The sequence below is a fragment of the Pipistrellus hanaki genome, assembly GCF_964339955.1.
Source record: "Pipistrellus hanaki genome assembly, chromosome: 17".
In the NCBI taxonomy this organism is placed as follows: Eukaryota; Metazoa; Chordata; class Mammalia; order Chiroptera; family Vespertilionidae; genus Pipistrellus; species Pipistrellus hanaki.
Genome location: NC_140519.1, coordinates 1,799,898 through 1,816,614, shown reverse-complemented (window position 1 = coordinate 1,816,614; position 16,717 = coordinate 1,799,898). Strand labels below are relative to the sequence as shown.

Here is a 16,717-nt window from a genome sequence, read left to right as displayed (position 1 = left end):
ACCTCCCTCCGTGGCAGGTGCTCGGCCCAGACCTGGGAAGCCCGCTACCACGCAGGCCGTGAACCTGTGCAAGGTCGAGCAGATGAATTCTTAACCATCTCAGCTCATGTCCCTCAGCTAACACCTCAGGGTGGTGGTAAGAGTTTTACCTGGGTACCCCTTTAAATCCTCAAAGCAACCCTAACAAGCAGGAACCCTACTTATCTCCAGTGAGCGAAGAGGGAATTGAAGCGGGGGGTCACATGCCTGGCCTATCCTCTCACCAGAGGGACAGCAGTGCCTGTTGCTCACACGGCTGTCTGCCGGCCTGGAGTGAACTCTGCCTCACCCTCCCTGCGCCGCCGGGGGAGGCCGCTGTGACCCTGGGCGAGGACCTGCCTTGGTCGGAGAAAACACATCTGATTTGGAGGGTCTAAGTGAGACGAGCTACTCCTAAGCACTTCCCAGGAGCCAGCCTCACTGAGGGGTGTCCCAGGTCACACAGCTGGGAGATCCCCTCAGCAGGACCTAACGACTCCTTTCCCGCTCTAAACGTCTTTATTCACACCACTCTCCTTGTTATGTGTGTCTGAGACCTTGCCTATTAATGTCTGTTGATAACATCAAGATACTTTTCCTCCAAACTGACACAGCGAACAACAGTGAGCTCTGCAGAGTGGTCAGCAATAAGACAAGAATGTCAACCTGACACAGATTCGTCTTCCTTTCAGAAAAATGAAAGTGAGAGCCCGGAGGAGGGCTGGCAGGTGGGAGCATGGCCGGCTCCGCAGCCCACGGGGAGGAGCTGTGCAGGCTCCTTGGCCAGCGCAGGATTAAGAACACCCCTTGGATGCATGGCGCAGGAGGCAGTGCAACAGGAAGCGGCTGGATTTGCTTTCTGGTTGCATAAATGCTTTCTAGACGTGGAAGCAAATGGGGATAACACTTATTGTCATCCTCTGGCAGTTTTGGTTGCCGTAAATAGAAAGACTCCCCAGGATGGCCGGGATATACATGGTCTGGGGCATCACCCAGAGAGGAGACGGGTCCTGGGGGTGGGGGGAGCGAGGACGGGCCCGGGGGTGGCTCACAGCTGTTCGGCAGTGCCCGTCTGCCGGGCTAATCCTGGAGACCTGCGTGTGGCGCCGGGCCCTCGTGCTGCTCTGTCGTAGCTGATGCTTACTGGTGCTGCCGAGGGTGCGGGCTGCTGGGACCGGCTCGCTCCCAGGAATGGGAGGCGAGTAGCTCGTATTATCCCTCACGTTGCAGAGAAGCAGGGGATTTAAGGAGATTAGAGCTCGCCCCAGTTCCTGCACCCCGAGTCCCCCTCCTGCTGGTGCCCAGGCTTGTCCCGGCCCTCCCAGCCTTTCAGTGAGGTGTGAGTACTTGCTTGTTCTGTGCAAAGCATGCCCGTTTTCAACAGACAGCAGTGAGGAATGAAACGCTGGATAATAAAAAGTAATTCCTATCAGCCTTCTAAAAACAGATAAAACGTACCATGTTACCACTTGTAAGTGTACAGTTCCTGATATTAATCACGTCCCACTGCCGGGCAACCACCCCTGCACCTGCTGTGGAGCATGTTCCTCCTGTGCACTCGCTGCTCTGGCGGCCGCGGGGGGGTGGGGGGTGGGGGAGGGAGGAGTGGGGGCAGGTCAGTGCTGGAGAGGCCAGGCCGGGCGGTCCCGCAGGAAGGTCAGCCTTCTGACCCAGCGTGTGGGGAGGAGGGGGGTTGGGGTGTGTGTGAGAGGAAGACGTCCTGTCCCACCATTTTCAGAACCAAACGTGGTGGTGAGGGGAGCAGGGACTCATGACCTGGCCAGAAGAGGCAGCTGTCCTGTGGGGGGCTCTCCCTGTGTGGCAGGGCCCCGCCCCTCATACCGGGGCCGCTGACCCCAGGCTGTGACAGGAGTGGGCGGGACCTGGCCCCAGGAGGTGATGGCGGAGTACATTCCACTATGGTCCCACAAAGACCAGATGAGACGTCAGCACAGGCAGATCGGACCCAGGCACCAGCCTCTAGCCAGATTCCCTCAGAGGCCACCCCAGCAAGTCCAGGCCCGCTCCTGTCACCAGGCACCCGCTGTGGCCGGCAGGGGGCAGAGGATTGGGAGACCCTGCCGGCATGGCGTATGAGCGGCCATTCCTCCACCTGGCAGCTGGAATTCTGGCTGCCCCCCCTCTCCCCGGTGCAAACGGCACCAACCTTCGGGCTCCTTCCATCCCGTGTGAGCCAACACAGCCACCCACCATGAACCGATGGAATTACAGCCACATCCACTCCTCCCGCACAAAACACAGCGCGCGCCTCAAAGAGAAACCGGGTTTATTAGAGGATGTACCCAAAATATAGCATTGTGGACAGAGGACACGCTTCTGGGGGAAATGTACTGTCACGGCCGCAGTGAGACCAGTGGTTACAGATTCTGCCTCCTGGACACCATGCTCAGCAGTCACAGGCATGCTGACTTTGCTATAAATATATATGGACTTTAAATCTCTTTTGTATAACATCTTGGAGTCAGAACATTGGTCCCGTCTGGGTCACTCATTCAGAACCCTGAGCTTTTTACCTGATTCCCGTCACGGCTCAGCTCACCCATGCAGGTCAGAGCCCTCCTTCCTGTCTGCCCCCCCCCCCCTCTGTGAGGCCATGGCCACAGCCACGCACTGTGACAGGCAGGTCCTCGGGTCCCTTTAATGGCTTCTTACAGGAAGGCCACCGCCCAGCAGAGCACCGCCCATTGTCCTCCCAGGGGAATAGCAAGCGCGGGGGGGGGGGGGGGGGGGCGGGCGTGGGCAGTGGGGAGCCCAGCGGTCGGGGATGGGGGTGCAGAGCAGTGGTCCTCTTCCCCGCGGGGCCTCGGACCGGGGACCAGCTCACTGGAAGGACGCCCGGACCTGGCGGCCCTGCAGGGGCTGCGGCGGGCGCCAGTTGTCCACCATGGGCTCCTCCGCCTCCCCCTCCTTGTTGAAGCGAAGGCTGCGGAACGCCGTGATCTAAAGGGCACAGAGGAGATTACAAATGAGAAGGAAGCGCTTCATGGCGGTGCTGAGGCATGTGCTGGGTCACATCTGAACTGGGCTCCCCATGTTCACAGCAGCCTGTGTCCACGTTCACCCCCCATGGAACCCCAGGAGAACCACAGCAGGCACACGCCTGCGTGCACAGACGGAGCCCTTTCGGTGACACGCTGGGAGTCACTGCTGCTGCTGCTGGGGGACGGCGGGGGGGCGGAGGGGACACACACATTTTCAGTCCTTTCTGTGTTCCTTCTGACTCCAAACCTCTGAGGTGTAACAGCAACAGTCCTCAGCGAAAATTAGGTTCTGCTTCTGCCTGGGGAGGGGAAGCCGCAGCTCCTGTGCGGTTAGGAGGGTCCTGGGTCGGCCAGCCAGAGCCGAAGGCAGGCTGGTGTCTCTGCTTAAAGGCGCAGGATACCCGAGGACTGTGCCGAGCGGGGCCCAGTCCTTGTCTGGTGGGTCTTCGTATTTTTATTTTATTTATTTATCTTGGTTAATCCTCACCCGAGGATATTTTCCCATTGATTTTTAGGGAGAGTGACAGAGAGAGGGAGAAACAGAGAACATCAATATGAGAGAAACACATCGACTGGTCGCCTCCTGCATGAGCCCTGACCAGGGAGGAGCCTGCAGCTTGCTCTTGACCAGAATCAAACCCGAAACCTTTTGGTTCACAGGCTGATGCTCTGTCCACTTGGCCAAACTGGCTAGGGTGAATCTTTTATTTTTTAAGCAGAAAGAGAGAAACACCAGTAACGAGAGAGAATCATCGATTGGCTGCCTCCTGCACACCCCACACTGGGGATCGAGACTTGATCTGAACGAATGAAGGAGGTCAGTGGCCACCAGTCCACAGCCTGAGCTCTCTGGCTCAGTAACAGTCCCACAGTCACCCCTCAGGGTCAACTGGATTGAACTGGATGGCGATGACCTGCCCCTGCCCCTGCCCCTGCCCCTGCACCACCCTGGCCCTGTCCCCTGCCCCTGCCCCTGTCCCTGCCCCTGCCCCTGCCCCACTGGGACTGCAGGCATTAATCACCAGCCCGCACAGACTGCACTGCAGGGTCTGTCTGGGCCTAGGCTGCACTGGCCACATGGACTGAGTCTAGTGGTTTCTACAGGGGGCTGAGGAGCATCCTGACGCGTGTGACCTTGGGCATGACATGTCACTCGCAGGCGTGACTTCCTGAGCGTTCACAGAAACAGCACCCATTTGGGGACAGGCACCTTGCCCACCGCCCTCCATCTGCCCACGTGGACAGCCTAAGGCATGGTCAATAAGGAGCGATGCTTATCGCGTGTTACTGCTCAGCTCTGCGCGCTGCTCTGCGGCTGGAGCACCCGGAGGAGGACACAAGGCCGGTGACTCCACCGCGCCCCCCACCCCCACCCCGCCGCCGTGGGAGCCCACCTGCTCGCTGCTCACGCTGATGGGCTCGCGCAGCACGATCCAGGTCACGCACTCCAGCAGCGGCGGTGTGGTCAGCGAGCCGGGGTAGGTCCAGTAGTCCAGGCTCCCGGGCAGCAGCCCGCGAGGGTCGAAGCCGGTGAAGGCGGCGCTCTGGCCCTGGCACAGAAGACACTCCGGTTAGACCCCCATGGCGGGGAGGCACACATGGCAGCCCCAGAGCTGTTTTTAACAAGAGGTGTGCGCCCCAGAGAACAGAATAAAGGCCCCTAACATAGACGTCTGCCCCAAACAGTCCTGAGCAGGAGAGCCTGACGCCTCTCAGTCTGGTGCCCTCACAAAGGCCAGACCATTGTTCGTGGCCGGTCACAGCTCCCTCTGCAGCTCATGCCCTCTGTCTGCTCCCTGGTGTGGACACCGGGCCGCCCACCCTGGCTGCCGGATAACACTGCCTTCCGGCCTGCTCCCAGGAAGAGCCCTGACGCGCACAGGGACGCGCGGATTACCCAGACACTGACTGGGAGGGGCATGAGGACCACCTCTTGGATTAAAAGTTAATTAAATATGTAAGCAACATTTTACCTCTATTGACTGCTTTCCAAACACCCCTTGTCAAGCCAACACTATTCCGTGTGCACAGAAGCATTTCCCCAGGCCCATGTACGGGGGTGGACACGCACGTACCTTCATTGTAATGGAGGCCAGCGCGTCGATGACCTTCTGGAGGCCCAGCTTCGCATCGCCGATCTGGAGAGAGACACAGGACAAGGCGCTGGGTGACAGGTGGCACCACGCCCGCTGGATCTGGGCGGTTCTATCATAAAGTTTCCCTAAAGCGTAAACCCAAAGCTCGCACTCACTACCTGATCCCACCAGACCTCCCCTGGAACCCCCACGGCCCTGGCAGCCCAAGGCGAGCTCACAGTCCCCTCAAGGGCAACAGCGCTCCGCACCTTCTCACAGGCCTTCACCGCCTGTCCGCCTCACTTTTAACACTCTCCCGGCTCTCCTGCCCTCCCGCCTCCCCACCCCCTCGGCCCCGTGTCCTCTCATCATGTGACCAGCGTTTGTCCACGCCTCTCCTGCTCCCCATGGATGGTTTCACAGACCCGGGGCTCCCACCTTGACAGTCCAGCCCAGGGACTCGGCTGGCTTTACAGCTGTCTGGATGTGGCCTGAAATTCCCCAAATGGAGCCCTGTGCTTCAGCCCTCAGATGCCCTTCCTTTAGCATTTGGGGGTCCCGATGAGGCCTGGTGTGCCTCTGTGGGGTGCAGACTGTATGGAGCTAAAGTCAGCGCTAGCCAACTTCTACCCCTCTTCCCTATTACCCCTCCTCCCTGCTACCCCTCCTCCCCACTGTAACTGCTTAGAACACATGTGTCAAACACAAGGCCCGCGGGCCAAATCCAGCCCGCCAGGCCTTGCAATGTGGCCCGCACCGCGCTGTCATCACTGCACTCCGCTGTCAGTTTATGACATTGTCAGTTTATGACTGTTCAGTAAACCATTCGGCCCACGATTTAGGCTGGATTTTAGATTTTGGCCCCTTCTCTGATTGAGTTCGACACCCCTAGAAGAATGTGCTGAGAGGCTGTGTTCAGAAGAGGCGATCAGAGATAACTTCTGTCAGAGCTGCAGGGCAGGGAGAACTACTGGCTAAAGGGCTGCTCCTATCCACCGGCTGCCCCAGGCCCGCCCCAGCCCCAGCCCGATGCCTCCTAGCCAGGTCCCCTCTCCTGCCCCAGGTCTCCGGCTCCCTGTCTGCGGGGCCCCCCCGCACAGATGCCTGACTCCATGGGGGGATTTTCTCCTGCCTCCTGTTTGTTGGGCTGCTGGGCCGGCCCTGAGAGCCTCGAGGGCAGAGGAGAGCCTGGCCCCCCACAGCCGTCTGTCACAGGAGAGCTCCATCTGGCTCGAGGTGAGGAACGAGGACCGAGTAGATGTGGGGTGCACCCCTGGCTCCCTGCACCTCTCACAGGGCACCTCACACCCACCTGAAACAGCACCAGCCCCTCAGTCCTGCGTGTCCCGTCTCCACCCAGGCTCTCAGAGAACGTCCTGTTGCTAGAAGTCTGGCTCACCTTTCCTGAAAACGGGGAAGATCTGGGCTGTCCACTCACCTTCAGAAACACGCCCAGCACGGCCAGCCCATCCGGCTGTTTGACGGCCGACCCGAAGTCCTTGTACTTGGTGTTCCAGTGGACCAGGTGCAGCTGCGGAGACAGGGCACAGTGAGGATGGGCGGACGGGGCCCAGACCCTCCGCCCGCCCCCCCCCACCCCCCCACACACACACACATACACAGTGGCCTCTGGGCGTTTTAAACCCAAACCTTTCCTTCTTTTAATTCTGTGTAGACTATTGGCATACTAGCAAGTGATTTCATCAGCAGCAAGCACTGCCTATTCTGCGGGAAGACACAAACTCTGTTTCTAGGTTTGTGTGAGAGCAGGGTCCTCCCACTGGAACTCACTCACTCTGCCACGCTGTCCTCGGACAAGGATAAGCCAGTGTGAAGGTCTTTTGTTTAGAAAGTGGTTCCCCCTGGTTAGGCCGAGTTTACAAAGGGAAGCGTTGGAAATCAATGCTAATAACACCGTTGCCCCAGCGGAAGGCAAGCTCGCTCACCTCTGCAGCGTATTTCTGCTGGTCCACTCTGTGCTCCGAGCCCTGCCCGTCGGACGAGCCCCAGTGGAAGTGGAACTGGACCAGTCGGTAGGTGTCGGCGAGGGGTCCTCCCTTCAGCACTGAAATGTAGGAACACGTGTGTACACATGCATACTCGCACGCGTGCTGTGAAAGGCACGCTATAAATGCTGCATCTGCATCCCATTACATAGGACTGCGTGTGTGCCACAGCACCTTCACTCGGAAAATCCAGTCCGGGCTCAGGCTGGGCCAGCAGTGCGCACAGGCACGCGGTAGCTGTTCGCACGGGTGCTTCCCATCTGTCTTCTGAGCACAGTGGCACTTCTCTTCTGGGTGTGCTTTGGGGTCACAGGGTCAGGACAGAGAGGAGAGATATCCAGGAAGCCATTGACTCGTCTGTGAGTCACGGAGGGAGTTCGTTCCAGGCGCTCTGGCCAGCGCAGGCTCCGGCACATTCCCACAAAGGTGGCAACCTCTGCCCGGGGCTGTCCTGAGTGACTCAGCTAACCTGTCAGAACAGTCCTACAAGCCAGAATTTCTGAAGTATCAGCATTCTTCATCTCACTGCTATAAAATCCTATTTTCCTCACACTGGCTTTCCAAATTCTTCAGTAGCAGTGACCATCCAAATCCAAAAGCTGCTGACTAGCTTCATCCCTTTAAAATTTTTATTTAACTTTTCTGACCTTAACTTCTTCACCTGTAAAATGGGTACATCCAATCGTTTACTCCACTAGGTATTGATCACATACTATATGCAGTACTAACTCCAAGAACTTCAAATTCTAACTTGAATAACTATCTCATGATTCTCTATTCTGGTATTAATTACAGAAAAAATCAGGCCTAGAAATCACGGTGTTACACCACAATGTTTCTGTAACTAGTTGTGTCTTAAGAGAGGATTAAAATAGTGAGAGGTCACTGCTTCCGCATCCCCTCCAAAAACTTTCTACCTGACTTATGTGTATTACTGGGATTTAACCAGGATATTTTAAAGCTTTTAAAATTAGTTTAGTTCTACTACTTCAACTTTACTTTTTCCAGAGCTGGGATTATCATCTGTTCCCATAAGTATACTTTGTTAGTTTGGGTTTATAATTCATGAAAGAAGGAGCCCACACTGGGCTTCGAAACCGAAGGGACCAGGTCTGGACAGACAGCATTTGCTGCTTCCCTTCAGCTCAGTGCGCAGGCGCAGCACACTCATCTGCCAGAGCGGGGAGGAGCGGGAGGTCCGGGCGGAGGCCTTTCTTGGCTCTTGCGGGGCCTCTCTCTCCCCGGGCAGGAGAGAGAAAGAAGGAAAACTCCCATAAATCATAGGTAGTGCTATGTTTCAGAGATGCTAAGAAACACGGATTTGCATGTGTTCTGACAAAAATCACATCTTTTGAAACTTAATAACAATTCATTGTAACCTCATAAGTCGATGAGAAAAGAATTAGCCTTTAGGCTTTTTCGAAAACAAGATAATTCCTATTTTTCATAATTATATAATCTTAAAACAAAATATGTGTTTATGAAATAAGTTGATGTTGGAATTAATTCCTTTATCACTTTTTAAAGCTACTAACTAACTGGCTGGTTGACCATAAAAACCATTTGTAACATCATTAATGCTCCCAAGTGGGAAAATGAGTTAAGTAAAACTGGGCTGGCCGATCTGCCTCCGGGTGAAGAACCTTGTTAGAATCTTAAACTATAAAGATCATGCAGCTTAGAGCTAGTTCCTCTCACTCGCTGGCAGATGTTAAGGCTCCATCCTCATTCTTACAGAGAGCATTTAGAATCAGACAAGAGCACAAATGAGCGTTTACTAAATAGGACTTCCTAATCCTGAAAAGGAAACATGAGCGAAGCTCTGGGCTCAATGATTAAACACATTCCGTGCTGATCCGTTATCACCGGATACCTGTTCCCACTCCTACTAAAGTAAAACTACGTTGCTACGTAAACTGTAAGCCTGTTGTAATTTTAAAGATTATTATAGTTAATGTTTACTTGCTATGAAAAGCAGCATTTCTGGCCTTCTTCAATCAGTTGGTTATTTCTCACAAATCCTTGACGAGAAGTGAGTCAGTGAAGGCCCTCAGAGCATTGTCCTACTGATAACTCGCCAGGAGCCGTGACAGGCAGCACCCGCCTCTTTAACTGGGAACCAGCTAAGAGGCCTGTGCTGGGAGGTGGGAGGCGGGTGCCTCTGGGTCTGTTTGCTTCCTTCCTTTACGCTGGCTCTCAGGTCACCGCCTGAACTTCCCCATTAAAGTGAAACCTGCTTTTCTGCTGCAAAAATAAGGGTTAAAATTAGCAGAAGTTGTTTCTGTTAAAGGCAACGAGGCCATGGGGCGGACAAGGCATGGCCACTGCCTGGTGGAAGCGTGTCCACGAGGAAGGACAGACCCCCCCCCCCTGCTCCCACCCAACCAAAGCCCCGATCCCCCTCCCCCCACCCCGCCTTCACCCCGGGTGCTGCAGCCTCTCACTGGATGACTGCCTCGGGGGTCACAGCACAGCTAAACGCACAAACTGCAAAGTATAGTCTAGAGCAGTGTTTCCCAAAGTGTGGTACGCGTACCCCCAGGGGTGCGGGAAGAGTTTGGTGGGGGTACACGTTGCACCAGAGTTTGGTGGGGATATGCACTGCACCGGGCTTAGCTGCGCCTAATTCTATGTTCTCATGAGTACGAGGGGTACTCAGTGTTACGAAAATTACAGAAGGGGCACACATATGTCAAAAGTTTGGGAAACACTGGTCTAGATGAATCTGACTTCCTGTACAGATTACGTGGGAAAATTGTCTAATATAGGTTGTTTGTAAAACTAAGACAGTCACGCCAGTCATACTGAGGTAAATCAGACCACCCATACACATTAAAAACTGACATTTTAACGCTTTTGAATTTTTTCTTCCAAATCACATGAGCACTTAATATAAAATGCATTCAAATAACAAGGACCTTAGTGGAACTCAATAATCTCTTTTAGATCCAAAATACAAATAAACTAACCAATGGCCTTTGGTTTAAACTTAAAATTTAAGGAGTTTTCTATTAACAATGTGAGGAAATAAATCCCCTAACACAGCATTTCCAACAGGTGAGCCACTTTCTCCGTGAATAATCAGAAAACACCAATCTGCACCCTGTGGCCTCCCTGGAGGCGGCGGCCAGGCCTCCCCACGAGAGGAGGTGGACGTCCGGGCCCAGGGCGAGGAGGACGGCCCGCCCGCTGCCTGAGGAGCGGAATGGCAGGCTGCCCTCGCTCAGGTGGCACACACAGGGAAACGTGAGAGGACAGTTTGTGAGCCGGCGGATGGCAGCTGTCCTCGCATAAAGAGGAGACACAGGCCGGCAGCGCTGGACAGGAGCTGCACGGGGGAGGAGTTCACTTCTGTCACCCACTCTGGACACGGCATGAGTGCTGCTGAAGGCAGCCCGTGACTCTCTGCGAGATGGACTGCGGACTCTAACGCAGACACGCAGACACAGACACACACACACACACACACACACACACACACGGCCATAAACATGATCGGTGCGGTGTGCTGCCATTTGTGGGGTTGGGTTAGGGCCGTGCTTTGCAGGACAAGCCCTCCCTCCCATTGGCGGTGCTGCTTCCTTTCGGTCTAAGACTCCGTGGAAGGAAGGTTAGCAGCGCCCACAGTGAGTTCCTGAAAAGCAGGGGGCCCCAGAACGCGCCCAGAGCGGGTCTGCGCCCGGCCAGCACAGCCGCTGCTTCCTCCTTCTTTGTGAATTAGTATAAACAGACACAAACATTCCAGCTCCTCAAAACCCCACGGCACAGGAACGCTGAGAGCTGGGTATGGATTTCCCCAATAACCCAGACATTGTTTCTTGATGATATTTGCCTCTAACTTTGCAATAAAACAGGAGAGTTTTAAACTCAGTAATGAAAGTTAATAAGTTAGCAAGAATTAGGAATTTTGACTGCTGTTCTTTTCTCTCAAAATAAATCTAGTAATAAAAGATCTCAAGCAGGGGGAGTTATTTTTTAATAATTAAAAAACTCTAACAAGATTAACGATTTTTTATTAACTTAAGGTGGTTTGTTTTTAAGGGAATTTAGAAGATTGATGAGGGCTTTAAGCCAAGCTTCTGGCCACAGCCCATTACCTCCACGGTCAGAAAGAATTCCTGGCCTTAAACATGGCGATAAACCCTGCCGGCTCAGCTCCTCACTCCCATGCACTCCAGTTGGAGATAAGATGTCATTTAGGATATGTCTGGAAATCTGAACTCCCTCATTGAGGGAGGGAAAAGGAGATACATTTAAGGGTTTAAAATATAAATTAAGTGGCAAAGGACATAAAAAATGTAAACACCATAACAGTAACACCTAACAAAAAGAGATGTTAAACTGTCAACTTAGAGTACAGGAAACTGGCCAACCTTGATGGCTCTGAATGGTCGGAGCTATTAACTCATTGACTCTAGGTTGAGTCACTGGTGGTAAAATGTAAAAAGAGCTGGCCAACCTTGATGGCTCTGAATGGTCGGAGCTATTAACTCATCCTTTAGTTGAAATAGTGGTAGTTGAGGCAACTTTAATTTGTTAATCATATGTAAATTCTTGATTTTCTGTTGTTGGAATTTCCTGCCTAAGAGATGTCTTTGTCTCAGAATCTCAATAAAAGGAATGGTAAAAGGCCAGAGCAGGGGGTAGTCCTCCCCCGAGGGGTGGACTCCTGCCTGGCTCCCATTTTCCCAAATTAACTCTTTTCCAGTCTTTCTTCATTTTAATGTGCAGCCTTCTCCAGAAACCGGACCCTGAGTGGGCCCTGAACCACGCGGGTCGCGTTAAGGGATCCCACATTAAAGAACTTGGGTGACCTGAAGGATAAATTATCCTGAGACCTACATGGGCAGAAAGGCGGGATGTGCTGGAAACGGCGCACTGTGTGACGGGTTTCTTTTGAGGATTCTGTTCCCTCCTATTCTGAGGTCCCCAGGCAGGCACCCGCGGCCCGGAGGCCAGCCCCTCCCTGCCGCCTGAGCCGCTTCTCCTGCCTGAGAGTCCAGGGTCTGGAAAGAAGTCTGAGACTGTTCCCCTGCCTGGTGCAGTCGCGGTGGTTCTGTTTTAATTCTGTGGGTGTGTTTTCCCTTAGCATCAATATTTAATGCATTCTGCATTCTAGAAAAAATAAAAAGCCTCCTTGTTCAACCAAACAACTGAGGATGCCGCAGTGTTCGGACAAAGTTACAAAGGAGCCTTTCACGTTCGGAGAGAGCAGGTCCCTCTGTGCCCGCCTGTCCGGTTCTGCCTCCAGCCGTGCCAGCAGGTGCCACCCTCGACCTCGCAGCCTTGGGTGACCTCTTCCTACACCTGGGGCCCCTCCTGGCCTGGGCCTGGGCCTCACCAACCAGGCCAGCTCAGCCTCTGTTTCTCGGCCTGCGAGACCTCCTGACCCAGCCCACCATCCCCATCTTGCCCCAGAGGGGCCCGGCCGGCCCTGGATGCTGCCTGACCTCGCATCACCTTGTGTTAGTGCGGGTTTCTAAAATGAGAACTAAGAAAAGCCCACGTGTCCCCCCGCGTGGATGTGAGCCCTTCCCTAAACTAGACCACTTGTGTTCCCGCTTCACAGTCTGAACACGGCTGCCGCTTTAAAATGCCTGTGTGACGGGAGCCAGGTGGTCAGCCCCTGCCCCACGAGAACCCACCAGGTGGCAGGAGGCACAGTTCCCGCCTGGAGGATGGAGGAAGCCAGCAGGACACTTCCATGTGATAGACGGGCTGCAGACACACTGACAACCAGCCTGGAACCGCATGGAGCTGGCGTAACCTCAGGAGCACAGCACACCTCCCCCTCAGGCCGTGCACGCTCACGCCAGCTTCCCAGGGAAGAAAGCAAACCTCTGAGAGGCCAGGCTGCTGCCTCCAGGCCTGGGACCCCCGGCGAGGCTCACAGCGACCACCAAATGCTGCCCCCGTCCCCAAGATCCGCCACTAACAGCGCACGGCTCCACTGTTTCTCAGTGTTCCAAGGAAGACTCTGAGCATCCAGTCGGGTGGTTTAAGTGGATTCTTTGTAGCATCCAGGGAGCTCTGTAACTGGGATACCCATGGAAAACAATGGTTTCACTGGCTGCATTGAATGCACATTGTCTCTTTAAAGAAAAAGCTGACAGCTGCAGACTAAAGTAGCTGACTTCTCTTGTTTTTTTAAGTAACCAAACATGAAGTGTTGCAGCTCCTTTCTGTGTGCACAATACCACCAAGACCTTCGCCTGTCCTATCGCCTGTCCTATCGAATTGTCTCCCTTACATTTAACTTAGTAGCCGAGCCTTGCTGCTTGGAGTGGCGGGCGCGCTGGGGAAGGTGCTGAGGCAGAAACCCACAGAAGTGTCTCCAGGGGACCTCTCCCCCCAACTCTAATCCTCAAAACCTAAGAAATCATGACACTTCGCCAGAATGCCTGGGTATCCATGTGTGCATGCGTGCTGGGTGAGGTGACCCAGGGCACAGGGTGAAAACACTTCTCAGATCATCTCTACATTACCTTCCATCAATCTGTCCTCCCAAATCACTATTTAGAAAGCCAAGTGTCAAGAAATGTTACAATGGGGAAGGGGGAGGGAAGAACTTTTTCAAACGGTGCTGCATGCACTGGGCGGCCAGGGAGGCCTCTGCTGGCTCTGGTTACACTGACAGGAGAGCTGTGAGCTGCGGGCCCCCCTGCACAGTGTGAGCGGCACAGGGAGCTCCTTCTCATTCATGCGGGCCCCTCCACAGCGGCACTGACCTTGAGAGGACAGCGCTCTGGGAAAATAGGGCAATAACATCCATCGCCCAGGGGCAGAGGCAGGACTGTGGCTGAATGGGGGGGGGGGGGGGGTTCCATTTCCAAACAGGGAAAAGCACAGCGTTCAGTGAGTGCCCTGAAAACAGCTCATTACAAACAAATGGCGGGAACTGTTTTTGTCAGGATGGGCCAGTATACCCACCAGCTCTAACCCATCTTCATCTGTGGGATGCATGGCTCGGTAGATACCACCTTTATCGCATCAGCCCAACACCCAGAAAATACTCCGAATTTGGTTTCCAAGAATTTAGGGGGCGGGGGGGGGGGTGGTTGTTGGTTTTTATCCTCACCCAAGGACATGTTTCCATTAATTTTAAAAGTTCTAATTTTTAAAACTATGTTTTTATTGATTTCAGAGAGAGAGGAATGGGGAGGGAGAGCAGACACTGAGAGAGAAACAGAACTTGGATGTTCTAATTTTGCAAAACAGCACTGTTGGTCTTTCTTGCCAGGGACCTTGCCTCTTAGAATTGTCAGAGGCAGGTGCCAGGCGCTCACTGCCCTGCAAGGGACCCGGGACTGCTTCCGGGAGGAGCAGCCCAGGTCACTTCAAGGTCATCGGTCTGCCTTCTGAGCCTGGCACCTGTGCCCGTCCCCAGCCTGGCTCACCAGGGCTGAGAAGGGTCCCCTTCACTGGTAAAAGCAGTCATGCGTTGACCACTGACCTGCCGTGTCCTGGGAGTCGTCAAACTCCACGTTGAAAGCGTGTCCGTTGTTGAGGATCCGCTTGGATGCCGCCTGCTCGTAGGACACTGTCAGGGGCTTCAGAGCGGGGTCGTGAGCTGCCGCTTTGGTGTCGATGTCCACAGGGGACTGGCGGTTGCTCTTGGCAATGGGGAAGTCCTTGTGCCAGTGCTCGGGCCCTGGGTGGGAAGAGACGAGGGAGGCCGTGTGGGGACAGAACCCCACGCCCCAGGAAAGGGCAGTGATGCAGGTTCCCATTGGGCACCACCACCAAGCCCAGTAACCTTCAAGAAAACACCCCTGCCTCAGTTTCCCCTTTGTACTGTGGGGTAATAATGTACCACAGGGACTGCGTGAGGATGGGCATCCATGTGTGGGGAGAGTTAGAGCAGCTGGAGCGCACACAGCTCCCAACCACCGCATGTCCTCTGACTGGCAACCCAGACCCGCCTGGCAAGCCAGCGCCTGGTGATCCCTCACATTAGGGTCAGAGGTGAAGGGTAACTCCGTCCAGGGCAAGGAATTCTACCCACAGAGACATGCCAGGGACAGGCGGTGCGGGTGCCGGTGCCTGAGCCGGAGCCACAGGTGGCGCAGAGGATGGGTGTGGGGAGCGGCCCCTGATTCCTGCCACCAGCATCTAACATTCCCCTACAACCCCTCTCTCCTCCGGTCCAGGAGGGGCTGTCTGGCAGGGACCCGGGAGGGGCTGTCCTCGCGTCTCCTGCTGACGGACACCCCCCCCCCCGGCCTGAGCGCTCCGGACGCGGGGATTGGGGCGGCAGAGCGGCGGGCGGCGGGCACCCCGGCAGGGGCGGGCGCCGGGAGGGGCACCCGGCAGGAGCCCAGGCCCAGGCCCGGGCCGGGCAGGCGCGGAGCGGGCACTCACCGTTGCTCGGGCCGTACCCCCAGTGGTGGGACATGGTGGCGGCGGGTCGGGCGGGGCAGGAGTTGGCTCGCTTCCCGCGGCGGCGGCTCGGGCGGCTCGGTGTGTGCGCGGCCGCCGGCCCCGGCTTTTATAGGCGCCGCCAACTTGTGCCGGGCGGGCGGGGAGGGGCGGCGGACCTGGGAGGTGAGGGCGGAGGTGCGGTCCCGCCGGCGGCGGGGCAGGGGGACGGCGCCCTCCCGCTGCGCCCTGGCGGGGAGCTCCGGGCGGCGCCTGGGACCAGGAGGCCCCGGCTCCGCTCCGGGCAGCGGGAGGAGCGCACCCTCCGGGCGCGGGGTCCGGTGCGGCGCCCCGGGGTGGCCCTGCCCGTGCCTCCCTCCGGCCATTGTGACCGCATCCCGGCCGGCCCGGAGGCCCCCGCGCCGGGGTCTGGCCCAGAAGGCCCCCGGAGTCCCGCCCCGGCCTCCCAGGAGCTGGGGAGACGTGACCTTGGGGCGCACGGGATGCTGTCCGGCTCGGCGCGGGGAGCCGCGCCCCCCGCTGGCCGGCCGTGGGAGGAGGCCCGGAGCGCGGAGAGGACGGAGCTCAGCCCGGCAGACAGGGCGGCGGTGAGGGTCCCGCCGAGCCCCCGCCGGTGGGCCCCGGGCCGGTGGGCCCCCCGCCCCGCAGGCGCCGCCCTGACCCCACACCCGCCCGGCGCGGGTCTGCCCTGAACGCCCCGTTCCTAAAGGCGCCTGGCTTTCTCCGGCGAACTAGCCTCGCTCCTCTGTAAGCAGCCAAACCCACCGAGCTTTCCGGAGCCCAGCACTGAAACACTGCTCCCCAGTTCCAGGTTCACCCAGGACAGGAATGGAAAGAGTAACTGGGACAGTGACACTAAACAGGGCAAACGATGCCTGTTCAACATTGCTGCTCCGTGGCGCTGCCACAAGTGGCACCAACAGCACCCTCTGGTAAGGATGCAGCAGGCTCTACCCGGCTCTCTGCGGGCAGTTTCGCTCGCAGAGGACGTTGACGATGCCTGGGGCCTTGTGGTTGTCACAGGAGGGGTGCTCCTGGCACCTGGCACAGAGCAGCCCTCCCACAGACGGCATCCAGCCCCAGTCCGGACACCGGGCCCAGCGCTGTCCCAGAGCCTGTCTGCGGGGTCTGTGTGGGCACACGGTCCCCAGGCCGTGCTGTGCCCAGGACCTGCCCTCTCTCCTCTTGTTGATGGGAGAGGGTAACAAGACCAGAGCTCTCCTCTGCACCCTGGGGT

The 16,717-nt window shown here is 56.3% G+C and overlaps 1 protein-coding gene across 1 annotated transcript; it reads right to left on the bottom strand.

Annotated features, from left to right (window-relative positions):
- Positions 1–2,290: 2,290 nt before the first annotated feature.
- CA2 (carbonic anhydrase 2) lies at positions 2,291–15,808 on the bottom strand. The gene is made up of 7 exons (XM_084865044.1): positions 15,463–15,808; positions 14,555–14,752; positions 7,042–7,160; positions 6,534–6,626; positions 5,096–5,158; positions 4,415–4,570; positions 2,291–2,979 (listed from the first exon to the last, which is right to left on the bottom strand). The coding sequence occupies exons 1-7, from the start codon at positions 15,494–15,496 to the stop codon at positions 2,860–2,862; spliced, it is 783 nt and encodes a 260-aa protein (XP_084721170.1). The 5' UTR covers positions 15,497–15,808; the 3' UTR covers positions 2,291–2,859.
- Between the last annotated feature and the right edge of the window lie 909 nt (positions 15,809–16,717).

Excerpts from the sequence above, each read along its gene's own strand:
- CA2 (XM_084865044.1), bottom strand. The coding sequence starts at position 15,496 with ATGTCCCACCACTGGGGGTACGGCCCGAGCAACG. Across the intron at positions 5,159-6,533 it reads TGCTGGGCGTGTTTCTGAAG|ATCGGCGATGCGAAGCTGGG; the intron begins GTGAGTGGACAG and ends GTCTCTCTCCAG. Across the intron at positions 2,980-4,414 it reads TCAGCGTGAGCAGCGAGCAG|ATCACGGCGTTCCGCAGCCT; the intron begins GTGGGCTCCCAC and ends TGTGCCCTTTAG.